The 14,353-nt window shown below is 38.3% G+C and overlaps 1 protein-coding gene across 1 annotated transcript in view; it reads right to left on the minus strand.

The window, feature by feature from the left end:
• Positions 1-514: 514 nt before the first annotated feature.
• The window catches only part of LOC140272426 (probable phospholipid-transporting ATPase IIA), a 38,076-nt gene continuing 24,237 nt past the window's right edge, over positions 515-14,353 (minus strand). The window contains exons 21-28 of the mRNA XM_072367875.1: positions 14,097-14,241; positions 12,545-12,609; positions 10,752-10,907; positions 9,448-9,512; positions 9,136-9,244; positions 8,982-9,039; positions 5,919-6,122; positions 515-2,259 (exon numbers count right to left, since the gene is read on the minus strand). Of these exons, the coding sequence (XP_072223976.1) occupies positions 2,123-2,259; positions 5,919-6,122; positions 8,982-9,039; positions 9,136-9,244; positions 9,448-9,512; positions 10,752-10,907; positions 12,545-12,609; positions 14,097-14,241 (939 nt within the window). The 3' untranslated portion in view covers positions 515-2,122. The remainder of the gene's footprint in view (positions 2,260-5,918; positions 6,123-8,981; positions 9,040-9,135; positions 9,245-9,447; positions 9,513-10,751; positions 10,908-12,544; positions 12,610-14,096; positions 14,242-14,353) is intronic.

Raw genomic sequence — 14,353 nt, forward strand, 5'->3', positions numbered from 1 at the left:
ATACTACGGATGGTACCAGGGCCCACATGATTTGCAATGGCTTATGGTCAGGATATCAAGTCATCATTTGAGCTGCTGATTTCTGATTCCGTTCAGAAAATGATTCTGGATATGACTAATCTTGAGGGGAGAAGTGTTTTTGGTGACCAGTGGAAAGAGATGGACCTCATCCTTTCTGTTGTCTACAGGTCAAGAGGGGAGTCGACTGAAAGTGTGTGGGATGCTGAAACATGGAGAGAAACTTTTAAAGCCACAATGTCTCTGAAGAGCTTCCATGTATTCTCCAAGATAAGCATGATTTATGTCAAGTCTTGAGTGGATTTTTAACAACAATTATTGACAAAAAGAGTAGTCATGCTTTCATTGCTAGTAGAGAATGATTATATTAATTAAACATATATGTTATCTCAGTTGCTTGAAATTGAGATAAAGACAGTACATGTTAATGTTTTATGAAGTAAAATTTTATGTTAGAATTTTTTTTATTCCTTTTAAAAAAAAAATACACACCAGAAAAAAAGAAACATTTTTTTTATTAATAATCACCACAACAATGACATCAGCACAATTCTCCCTTTTGTTCTGCTCATCTGAATGAAATCAAGATCATAAATAAAACATGTTAAATAAAAAGACTTATTTTAGTATCATACACACTTTGTACTTCCATTGCAACATAAAATATACTTAACAGTTTTACGATAACACATTTTGTGCAAAAAGCTTGATGAATTCTGTACTTGTTGCCAAAAAGAAGTCTTTCTTAGCCTACTCAAGAAATGATACATTATGGTACAACAAACACTCTCATTGTTGAAAGAGTCCCATGATTAAACACCGTTTTTCATACCTAAAATCTTTTTTTTTTTTTTTTAAAGTGACATAGTGATCATGTTTTTCTTTTACAGCCAAAGCAACGGCAGTGAAATGAAAAATAAGTGACATAGTATGACATGATTTTTATGTGCAGTAGTGACAGTTTTATGACAGTGACAATATTTACATGGCGTTTAGTAGTAACGATTTGATCCCCTTTTCTTTTTCTTTTTTTTATTTTCCAGCCGAACTGTTGAGATAAGCAGCTGTTAGATGTCAGGGGGTCCTGAACATGAAATAGGGCACCAGGACGCTGGTCTGTTATGGCTTTAGGTCACCGTTAAAGTGAGTCATCATGCAAAGCTAAAAGTGTGGTGGATGCTTGCATGCCTGAGCAGACATTTTGCAGACTGTGCATTCCCCCGAGGACTTGCAGCCTGTCGGTAGCCCCGGCGGAGAGCTTGGCTGCAAATAACCAGCAGTGCTCTGACCAGACTCCACCTCCACTAACAACTCAGGGTCCACACAAAAGACACGTGGAAAAATTCAACATAAGACACCAGAGGTCACGCTAAAATAACCCACCACACCACCTCCACTGTGCTGAGCTGAGCTGTAGCTTTGGAGTGACGCATCAACAAATACACAAGTTTGGAGTCTAAGCAGTAAACCCTTTTTAGGCATATCATTTAGAATTCACTGTTTAAGGAGATCATGAATCAACGGCCCAAGGAGAGTTCTACGTCAATCTCAATTTTTCACAATAAAAATAGCTGTACATTCCATGAAATTTAGAACAAATTGGTTTCCAGCCCAAATGACAGACAGAACTCCTACTTTTCTAGTTAATGATATTACTTTTCACATAAAACATACTGGCACTGCATAATTTATCAAATCATTTTCATTGATCACATTCAGTCTGAAAAGCTACAGGATGCGTACCCGTTTCCATTTTTTAATTCTTCATGCTGACAGGACTGCTAAAATAAATGTTTACTAAAACCAGCTGAATCTGGTCAGTTTAATTTAACCTACACTTCAGTGCAGCCATTCCCTACACAGAGTCGTCATGGATCAGTCCCTGCATCAAACACATGGAACAGTTAATACTGCTTTATACACTGACAAAAACTCTCATTAAACGATTAGTAAACAAGTAAATCTGCCAAAGAGTTTTCCAGAACAAATGAAAGGTGATAGAGCCATATTTGACCCTCTGTTCAAGCTGCAGGCTTTGCGAGATGAAGATTAGGAAATCTTTCAGTTCTCCAACAGTAAACAAGGACGGAGACTCTGTTAAGCTCTAGGAGGTCAGTTTGGAGTAACTGGGCGGAGAGAAGCGTCTTCGCAGGTACTTGAGGATGTAGAGGGGCAGACAGCTCACCAGCGTAATGGTGGTCACCTTCCACAGGAATGATACTGTCGTGATGAAGTACACATCTGGCACACATGACAGAATAGATACAGAATGATGGAGCATATGTAGGTACATTTCAAAGCATAAACTAACAGTTTTATGATCTGTGAATATGATTAAATTATTACCCTAACCCAACTATACCTGCAGCTCTCTTAAATACCCAAGTCACTTAAGAGTTTGCATCCCATATCTTTATCCCACTGTGACACTGACAGCATTCCTGACACAAAAGTTTGTGTCCTGCATCAAAACATCTGGCTCTCCATGTGACATTCTTCCTCCTGGTGTGCTCAAGGAAGTCTTTCCCATGCTAGGACCTCATATTCTCAACATAATTAATAGCAGTTTGACATCTGGCCAGGTACCAACGGATGCAATTGTTCATCCAGTTCATCTGGACTCATCTATTTTAGCCAACTTTAGACCTTTCTCCAAATTGCCTTTTCTGAGTCAAGTACTGGAAAAGATTGTTTACACTCAACTGAAGGATCAGCACAAAATGTTGGAGGTATTTCAGTCCGGTTTCAGGCCATACCACAGTACCGAATCAGCTCTTTTGACCATTTTTAACAACAATTTTTTAGCAACTGACAGTAGAAACCATGTACTGCTTGTACTTTTGGATCATACTGCTGCCTTTGACACAGTAGACCATAGGATACTCATTTCACGGCTAGAGCAATGGGTGGGAATCACAGGCTCAGCTCTGAAATGGATGAAGTCGTACCTCTCTGATAGACGCTTTTGTGCGAGGATTGGTGTTTCTACTTCCTCCAGTGCGGACCATTCATGGGGTATGCCGGGAGGCTCTGTTCTTGGGCCTCTTCTTTAACTTTCTGAGTTTTAATTAATGTAAAACTAAAGTGGTTTTATTTGGTCCCAATTTTTCTACCAGTAACCCTTGTGCTGATCTGCCTGCTCTGACCCCACATTTAAGGTCTGTTGTCACCAACTTAGGTGTAAAAGTTGATGCTGCCCTTAGATTTGATAACCACGTTAATGGTGTGGTAAAATCACCCTTTTTTCATCTGAGGAGTCTCTCTAAGATCAAACCTTTCCTTTCCAAACGCGACTTGGAATCAGTAATCCATGCTTTTATAACCTCTAGGTTGGATTATTGCAACTCTCTTTTAACAGGAAATAGCCAGGTCACCCTGTCACGCCTTCAATTCGTGCAAAATGCGGCAGCACAATTTTTAACACGTACAAAGAAACTAAAGCACCTCTTGCACTGGCAAGGAGGCTATTTATTTCAGGATCAATTTTAAAGTTTTTGTTTATAAATGGCCTTGCTCCAGCTTTTTTGTCTAACCTGCTGCACTCCTACACCCTGTCTCTTTCCCTGGTCAGCTGACCAGATGCTGCAAGTGATTCCCAAATCACAAAGGAAAATGAGAGGTGATCGAGCTTTTTCCGTCTTGGCCCCAAAGCTGTGGAACGAGCTTCCTTTGCACATAAGACAAGCTCCTTCGGTTGATGTCTTTAAATCTCCTTTGAAAACACACCTTTATTCTTCGACCTTCAACCCAGTGTGAGACTGACATTAATTTTACTGTTTATTCAGTTTTCATTGCACTATGTTCTGTCTGTTTTGAGATTATTTTAATTTCTTATGATTTTAAGTTTTTAGTGTTTTTATCTGTTGGGTGCAGCACTTTGGTCACCCAGGTTTGTTTGTTTGTTTTTAAAGTGCTATATAAATAAATATGTTATGGTATTCCACAAACTTTAAAAATTCTAAAAAAAAAAAGGGAAAAAAAAGGGGAAAAAAAGGGGGGAAAAAAGGGGAAAAAAGGGGAAAATAAATAAATAAAAAAAAATTCTAACCTTTTCTTACTTGACAAATTTCCCAGATTATTCTTTATTCACAGTCAATGAAACCTACATTTCCAACAGCCATAAAAGTGTGGTTTCCATATGTCGAAAAAATACTTTCCTGACGACTTCCTAACTGCACGACTCAGATGTGGCGGGGTACACCCTGGACAGATCACCAGTCTATCTTCAATAAATGTCTCAGTCACTAGTTTCATGTCTTTCATGCCTTTTCGTGAAACACGCTCACCTGACAAAACCTTTGATAGTAAAACACAACAAAGGAGGGTGTTCTTCAGACTGGGCTAAATTGTGATGTACAGGTTATCACAGTGTGGTGAAACGTTGCAACATACGGCTGTATGAGTCAAATAAGAAGGTGTAGAAGGTCTACAGGTTCTAAGTCAGTTGTTTGTAATATCCTGTTTCAAAAGTCCACTGACAGGCAAGCTCACAATGATGTTCATGATGTAGTCAATGTGAAAAAACATTGTTTGATCTGTTGATTTTTTTTATTATTTTTTAAATCACAGAATTAAATATTTTTCTCTTTTAGAAAACAGAATAGGTACAACAGTCTAAAAAGAAGACTTAAGTATGTTTTACACTGTATTTTCTAAATTTCTCCACACATATACCAAAAATAACTTTTCTATAAACTCCCATACTGTGTAGTTTAGTGAGCTACTAAAATAGTCTTCTTGCCTCGGAGAGATATACATCTAGGCATACTGACAGAATTAAATGTATTTTTAATGAACTATTAACAGTGTGAAATCAACTATGACTTATTATTACGGATTCTCAGGCTTGTTCAGGTGTTACAAGTAGAAAGTGTTTTAAACTACTGTAAATGCCTCAAAGAGATGTATTTCACAACTTCTACTACTGACCATATTCAACAGCAGGACACAACATGATAACTTTCTGTCTCTGCCCCCTCACACAGTATCTTTGCTTCAAGTTGAAAAAAAATAATAATAATTATTTCCCTCCGGAACAGCATTGACCCAGACTGCTGAATGCAGGGGACAGAAAAAACAAACCTTGTCCAGTAAAGTGTGTAAACTGCACATGTAGCAAAATAACCTCTGAAGTCTATTCCAGTCTGACTTCAAAAGGGAGAATCAGTGTCCAAAAAGGGCTCACTTGACCACATGCCAGTCATGATTGTCAGTGGTCGAGATTGTAGGTTGAAAGTGGAACTCCACACCCCACATAAAGCTCAAAATAAAAGGCTTGGAGAGCTCTTAGTCAGAGTACTGTGTAGGTCATGGGTCTTAATATGGCAAAAGTAAAATGGTTTATTTTTTGTGTTTGCCAGAGTAAATAGGTATCCAATAACCTGGCAACAAACAGACTGAAATAGAGAAACCAAAACTACACTGCTGCTTGTGCTATAAAAGTATTTGTTTCATTCTGGCTATGAATGTGTTCCTATGTGACAGTGGGCACATTACTGTTTCTGTGGACATTTGTACAAAAACACACCTTTACTGCAGTAAACACATAAACCTTCACAGGTCACAGGAAACTAACCAAACTGTTGGCATTTCCTCTCTAATACAAACAGTGTGCCTGCACCTCAGGCACACAAGGACAATTTGTGAATACATTTACCTTTATACTTCCTAATATCCAGCATACCACAGCTTATTGTACACTGGAGACACACTATGAATGAAGCCCCCTCCCCCCTTACTGTTGAATGCTGACGTACTATTTCAAGGCCGGCCAAAGCACAACAACATCATTCAGTCAACAGTGAAATAATGCAGGCGTTTGTTATCTTTTCTCAGTGAACCACATTGAGTGACAATGAGTTTAATTAGTTAAGTTTTTGAGTGTGTTAATGTTCACTTACCTATGAATTCATGCAGGAAGACAAGTGAGGCAACGTAACATGCCAAGCTCAGGAGCTCCCCAACTATCATGAGCCAGTGCCACGTCTGAATGGTGAGGGCCACCATCAGCAACTCAGTCAGAATAAGAGATGTGAATGAAATGGCAACAATATGAACAAACTCTGACTCAAAGAGCAGCAGAGCTCCATACATGATGATGCTCCCTATGGAGGACAAAAACAAACAAAGAATGAGTAAAAAACATAAACAAACTAATTCTTCATGATGCCATGCCATTGTGATCTGATTGTTCATTTGTAGTAAGTGAATTTTATTCAAGTTTCTTTTGTGAAGGGTATGTAGTATAATCTTGAGTTGAGTGATTAATACTGAATTCAACCTCAACTGTACACAGGTATATGAGATACTTTTACTACTTTCTACTACTTACTACTATTACTACTTTTTCTACACAAGTCAGTAAAAGTAAAAGTTAGTTAGTAAAAGAAACAATACATTTCTTTGTATTAATTCCCCAAACCAGTTGGGATTATTTATAAATGTCAATAAAAACATAACACAAATATTTGGCAGGTATCCATTTATAAAAGCTTTTTTTCCCCTTCACTTTTTAAAATATTATGGGAGGCATTTTTTTTTTTTTGTAAAACATGACAGAAATGTCACAGCCCACAAAATCCCTTATTTCTCAACCTCTGAAGAACATATGAAAATGACATGAAAACATTGGTAGATTTCTGCTCTTATTGTAAATTATTGCCATTGCCTTTAAGTAATCAAAACGAATCAAAGCCGTGCCAAGAAACCGGCTTGATGGACGGTAAAAACCCACCAACATCACTCTGGGAGAAAAATGGAGAAACGCACATGTCTTGGATTAACAGGCTAGTTGGAACTTCAGGAGTGTGTAATTTAGTCAAACTAAGTGCACCAGTGCAGACCAACACCATCACGGATGCTGGATTTTGAAGTGTGCACTGATAATAAAAAGCCAGACAGTTCCTGCTATTTTAACCTGGAGGATGCAGTGTCAGATTTTGATATGAACTCTGACAGTGGTTTACTGTAGTGACTTCTGTTACAGAATCACATGTTTTATGTTTTGCTGCTTGAGGATTTGAAGGCGATTTATGGTTTTCAAAAGTCAGTCATTCAATAACAGGTCTCAGCCTTGTGTGTAGAAGTTTCTCTGGGTTCTTTGAATCTTTTCATATTGCTTATAAAATAAATAAACTTATACTTCTAACTTCATCTGTGTATCTGAGCAAGCATTTATATTTATTTACATTCTCATTTCTTTTCTTCATGTTTATGTAATAGGCATGTGAATACATGTAGAGCGCCAAGATTGCTCCAAGCTGTGTGTGTGTTATTCATTAGCTCACCTAAAAATAGAAGGAGTTGTGATGCTATAGTGGTAAACTGAAGTAAAAGTACTTTGATATAGTTTTATTAAATTTAAAAGCAAAAGGCTGGTGCGCCGTCTGTTTAACTTTGTTTTTCATTAGTCCTATAAATTGCTTAACTGATTTTGAGGATTCAGATGGCCGTCTCATCATTCTAATTTCTAAAAGCCTAATAAAGATGACTAAAAACAATCAAAAATGACTAAAAACACTTGAATACTTGGATTTTCAATACCCAAGCAGTGCAATCCTTGTAGCTTTGTAACCTGTTCATCCTCATCATAATTCTGAGGACTGGAGTCCAAAATTAATTGTTGTGAAAAAAAGAACATTGGAATTCTACACACACCTCTACTGGGACCACTTCATCCACACGCATGGCTGCAGCACAGCTCATTCACTCCGGTAAGAACGTCCATCGTACTCAAAGTCGTCGTTCACGTTGTCAAAATCTGATAAATATCCTGCCATGATGCACAAAACTAGCAGTAGAAAACTCTGTGTGAAGTTAGCCGACTGTCACAGTGCAAGGAGTAAATAAACTCTGTTCCAAGGGGGCGTGGATGAAGTGGTCCCAGTAGAGTGCCTGTGTAGAAATCCCTCCGTTAGCTCTCCTATAGCCGCAAGTAGCCACCTAACAGCAGCTATGAGCTAACAGAGCTATAGTACACGTTCATTCATTCATTCTTCTTAAAGTATTGGTGATATAAAGACCCATAATGCCTTATTTAGATATTTAGAGGCTGTATTTGCTATGTCCATCTCTTTCTCGTTATATGGATATACACGATCGCGAGTTTTCTAAATATCTTCCGTAGGACACCGACTTTCGCAAAAACTGTTCTCGGTGAGTAGATGAACGTATTTCATGCCAGAAATAAGGTCTAGGTTTAAAAATACCTGAGTTCCCCTTTAAACAAGTCATACTTGTTCAGTCTTTTTCAAATTGTACTGTAATGTACGTTAACAATGAACATTCTAACTGAGGTCTGTAGAGTCTCAGATGTCTCAGATGGAACTTTTTGAATTTCTCTAAGCATTATGTGGTCTGATCTTGGAGTGAAATTGTTTGCAACTCTCTGGAATAATTTTCACTCACTGTAGAGTGACTGACTCCAAATTGTTTGGAAATGGTCCTTTAAACCCTTCCCACATTGATGTGCAGCAACAATTGCTTCTCTAAGAAGACTACTGATGGGTTTCCTCCTTGGTCTTTTATTAACACAGACCTGAAACTCTAGAGCAGCAAACTACCAAAATTTCTGCTTTTATAAAGATGCTCACACTTCCTGATAATCAATAAATCAATTATGTTTAATTAGCAGCACCTGTCGGCATTTTCCTCTTTCAATTCCTCTTGGAGCTGTCATTTAGTTTTTGACAAACTGCTTTTGCATTTTGGTTTAGTTTTTATTAACTGAATAATGACACTGCTATATGTAATGTGTCGTAGTTTACCTGAGGTTGCATCTATCTAAATATCTTTAAGACTTCGTAAGGACAAGGTCATGATATGTAAAACCTCTAAATGAATAGACTGTGTACTACCTTTATCACAGGACTGTATGTAACAGTTATCTGTGTGTACTGGAAGTTGATGACTTAGTATTATTATAATTATTTACTCATATCAACAGTATGTATAAAGTCTCTTACCTTGATATATACTTATTAAGACCCATACTAGAAATGTCTTAAAAGAGAGTGGTCGACCCTGTGAAAACAAAAAAAAACCACATCATACCCCCATATCGCTCTATAACATACTGTACAGTGTGTGATTGCAGCAGTGTGAGCATTCATTAAATACCTTCAATAGATCTTTATATAGTTCTGGGTACAGCATGGCAACTTCTGACTTGACATCTTTGTCCAGCACCAGAGAGAAGACAGGGAACATGGTGTAGGCAGTGGAGTAACTGGAAGAGGCAAAAAGGAGGAAGAAAAAAAAATAAAAATAAATAAATTTTAAAAAAAAAGAAAATGGCAAATGTACAAGATTGAGCATAATTTCATATTTTCCTAATCTCGCATTTCAACAGTGCTTCAACACAGAGGAAATGCCAGGGAAACGCCAAATACCCTCTTGATAAGTCATCACCATTCAGAACTTGTATCTCACCCAATAATCAGGAACCCTTGGTAGAGTGGGACTGAGGCAAAGTAGAAAACAGAGGAGAAAACCGCCTGCAGAAACAGAAAATGTGAATCTACTTTCATTCCTTTTTCCATATCAATTCCCAAGTGGAATTGTACACATTAAAGGTAGACAATCTCAAGCAGTACTTTTTAAATACAATTAAAATAAGTTACACCAATAAGTCCATGTTTTCAGCATAGAAATAAAATTGGCATGGATCATTACCCCACTTTTGTGACTAACAAATCAAAAGGTAACACCAATGAGCTAAAGCACACACATTAACAGTAATCATCCTTACTCAACCACAGTGCTACTGAACCAGCATAATGCTGACTAATTCCAGATTATAAATTAAGACTCATGTATGATGCCAATGGTGAGCTGTCAACTACTCAGATACAAACCACACAGGCGCAAACCAGACAGTTGCTGCTGTGGTTGGTGTTAATCTGAGACATGTGGAGGAGGGCCTTCCTAAAATACAAAAGTTCCCAAAACAGTGAGTCATGAGCTGTCCCTCCACAACAGGGGCTGAAGTTGGACTGGGCCATGGGAATGGATAGTGATTGCTGTCAAGTGTTGGGGGTCCACTTAGAATTATGCAACAGACTGCCTCCTCTGAGTCATTGTGCACCCCACCCTTCCATGACAATCCCTAAGATTTCTCTCTGCTACATACAACCGTTTCCTTCTTACATGTAAATTGTTGCTGTGCTCTGACCAACAATTATAAATATCTCCCTTTCTAGATATTTTACAGTATATTTGGCTTAGATGATTAACATTGAAAAGGCCAAATAGACCTACCTAATTCTTACTGTTCAAATGAAATGCTGTCTTGTACAAACTGCAAATCACTGAATCTTAGTCTTCAGTCCATGGTCACCTCATGACAGCAACAAAGTCTATGCTCATTATTAAATATATATCGATCACTCAATCGCAATAAATGAATAGCTACACATTATAACATATATTGTTAAACAAATGGGTATGTGTGACAGATGTTTCCATTGCCTTTTTACTGCATCTTACATTCTAAATTATTAAACTTGTTATTAATGAAACATCTATGGTTTGATGTGTATTGGATTGACATTAATAAGATCAAAATGAGGAATATCACATTCATGCTCTACATTTTGCATATCAAAACTGTCAAAAAGTGAGTAAAATCAAATAAAAAATACTTGTAATTTAAATTTAAAGATGGATTCTTTTAAAGTATAAGAATCTTATTGTAACTCATCAACACAAGATAAAATAGTTCAGTGTATCCATACCTGCATGGTGCTGATACACAGGCTCCTGTGAATGACAAACTGGCTGAGGGCTGCAGACCTTTTGTAGCTGTTCCGACCGTGAACCATGAGGAGACGGCCTAAATGTTTGAACTGAGTCACAGAAAAGTCGGCAGCCAAAGAAGCTTGCTTTCCTTCCTGTCAAACATACAGCATAGAAGAAAGTGAAGACACGCTACAATACATATTTGCAGACGTGAGAGCACGAGTGTTTATCATGAAGTCACAAAGGTATAGTTCTGTTTTTTGGAAACAGGGAATCAGACAGCAGGTCGATCAATATTGTGCTGGAAACAACCTATACAATACAAGGTGAATGAATTCGAAAAATTCGAAAACATAATGTAGTCAAAAATTCAGAAAGTGTAATGTTACATTGCAAATAAAAAACAGTAGCATAAAGTTTTTGTTTTTTCTCAGTAAATATTTGTAGCATTTCTATAAATATCTATAAATAATGGAGTATCTATAGCCATTCAAAGTCAGTTGTCTGACTTATAGCTGGGCTCTAGTAAGCAGTCCCAGACCAACTGTCTGTGCATGAATGGTCCTCAGCATCTTTTCAATGGTACGTGACTTACATTTTATGATAAAAATTGAAAGGTGTAGTAAAAAAAGCCTCAAACATGCCAACTCTATACAAAAACAAACAAAAAACCCGCACTATTAGAAACTCTTCAGGTACACTGTTGCTGCAGCAGTTTCCTTCCACAATCTAATTACTTTCAGATTTCTAGGTGAACTGAAAAATTAAACAAATATCCAAGTTTCTGTTGCACGAATTATGATAGACTTGAGATCTGTCAAGGGCTGAACTTGCCTTTGCCTACTGCATACTGTGATTGGTTCATACCCCTAGTATGCTATGTACATTTGTGTAATAAAAATTTTTTTAAAAAAGAGTACATCTTGATTGCTCTCATAAGAATTAAGAGGGCAAGTCGCACCCAGGTGCTGCTATCAAATCACTTGATTAATGGGCAATTAGCAGGTGTGAACACCTCTATTCTCTGCCATGTATTAACAAAATGCAAAGAAGGATGGGGACCAGCAATGATCTTAGAGAATAAATTGTTGCTGCTTTGCTGTTGATTCAAGACCTTTTTCAATCTTCCCAGGAGTGGATGTCCTGGCAAGTTCACTCCAAGGTCAGACTGTGAAATGTCCATAGAAACTGCAAAAAAATTGAAGGGGTGATGTTTTGGGCTTCCTTCGCAGTAACAGGACCTGGGCAGTCATTGTGTTGACTGTGAACTCTTCTCCATCTGTTTGACAGCTAAATGTGGTCCAAAGTGGGTCCTGCACACTGCTTCTGCATTTTGGTTTACCTTTTGTTATATAAATAACAGGGCAGTGAAATATATTATCATTAGTATTGCTCATGTGATATTCAAGTTCTCAGTCACAGATGTAAAAAGGCCTCTTTATAGGTCAGCTTTGTAGTAAGACTTCCCAGAATAGCTCAGTACTTGTCATAATTTGCTTTTGTGCTTTTTCATCAACAGTTAAATGAGAAGCTTGGAAATATCTAGAAGGACTCTTTCCAAAGTTAAAAGAGAGCAGGGACAAAGAGAATAATGACTTGTAAAAAAGTGGTATGATAAGAAACTCCTTCTTCCTGTCATCTTTATTTCCTCAACTCAGACAATAGATACTTATAAAACATGCCTCTCTACAACTCCCTGAATGTGAGAGAGATCTTTACAGGAAATACAAAGTAAAAATCTGTGAGTGTGTGAAGTCAGGGTGATACGTTGAGATGGAGAGAGTCTTACTTTTCCCTCCACTCCCACGCCACAGTCGGCTTCCTGGATCATGCTGACATCGTTTCCTCCATCCCCTGAGAGAGAACAAAAGCCAGACATGTCAGGATTCATACCAGTAAGTCTCCAATTCTAACTGTTAGTGAAAATACTTTATAAATGAGGCAGTTTCTTAATTTGGCCTGATCAAAGCCCCGAACAATTACACCTTTTAGAGACTGATGCACTTTCATACATGATGAGATTAACTCGATTATAGCTATAGTTGGGTTCTGCTCCTTATCTGAGGGTAATTATCCTTGGCTATATGGCGGTGAATGAATCGAATCACTGGCACAAATCATGTCATACCCGGGACTATAGGTGGCGCTGTCCCCATTTCAGCTATCGCTAATAGAGCCACTTCTGGCTGACCTCTTCACCACCAACAACAGCAACAACAAACTCAGGCATTCGAGAAAGATGGCGAACAGAGAGCAAGATGAAGCTGCGTCCCTCTCCATTTCGTTTGTGGCGAGCTGGTTATGGCACAAACGCAATGCACAACAGCGCATTCTCCATCGCGTTGTTTGTTTCTTTCCGATGGCGGACAGCGGAGACTAATATAGTCTCCTTTGACTTCCGGATCACGACCCTGGGAAAAAATCTCGAGCATGCATACTTCACCATCTACAAGCACATTTAGTGTGACTATCAACCGAGTTATCTCGAGGTCTTAATCAGACTACGACTAACCCGATCCGGTCCATTTTTTAGTCAGACTAATGTATACTCCTGTATGTATGAACTTAATAACTCTGTCTTATCGTAATTTAGCCATTAATCCAATTCTTTACAGCGCCATGTAACCCCACTGACAGAGGCTGAAGGTGGGGGGGTTTGAAATTGATCCAACGCCTCTGCGGTGAGGTAGTAATAGAGGCAGAACAGCCTGCCTCGTGGGCAGCGTTGCGTACCTTGTCAACAGTGCTGTCGTCACTCAGGTGACTTAGCAACAGTAGTTTGACATGTGTGTAAGGACACAAAAACGAAGAGTTGAGTCACCTCTGTAAGGTTTGTGTGAATTAGGTGGAAGAACAATGGCAGGTTAACGAGGAAATCTCTTTTTTGCAAAGAAAGTGCAACGGATAGATGAAGCAGACTTTGTAGATCAACTAGACATAGAAAGGCAAATTGAATATCAGTTTAGAATTTGTGAGATAAAAAAAAACTGCCATTCAATAGTTGAATAAAATCACACAGAAAATGTTTAAACTGATTATGTAAAATTATTCAAGCTGCAATCTGGAAATGCTAGTGAGATGAGTACAGCAGTTTGTTGCTGATAACGTCTGTCATATTTAAGCTTGATGTAAATAATAAAGATAAGGAGAAAAATGAGCGGAAAAAAATACATAGTTTAAGATTGCCACCTTCCATGTGGGTAACATGGGTTCAAATCCCCTGCATGAAAGGTACTACCTCCAGTAGGGGTCCTCAGGCAAGCCCCCTTACCCTAACTGCCTACCTGTAAGTCGCTTTGGATAAAAGCATCTGCTACATGCAGAAACAGAAACATACTCACCCACAGCACAGGTGAGCTTTCCTGTGCGCTCTTGCAACAACCGGACTATCTGTGCCTTCTGAGTGGGGGTGCATCGGCAGCAAACCACAGCGGGACACTGACATGCAAGCTCCATGAACTCATATTCATAATATTTCAGACAAACCTGAAAGAAAGAAGACCCAGCAGAGCGGACAGGTGAGGAAACTAGGCCACCACATATAACTGTTAGCTGGGGGTCTCGAATGCCTCAGCTTAACTTACAGTTTAACTCCAAC

This window comes from Leuresthes tenuis, unplaced genomic scaffold, assembly GCF_036924035.1.
Source record: "Leuresthes tenuis unplaced genomic scaffold, fLeuTen1.0.hap1 SCAF_16, whole genome shotgun sequence".
Taxonomy (NCBI): domain Eukaryota; kingdom Metazoa; phylum Chordata; class Actinopteri; order Atheriniformes; family Atherinopsidae; genus Leuresthes; species Leuresthes tenuis.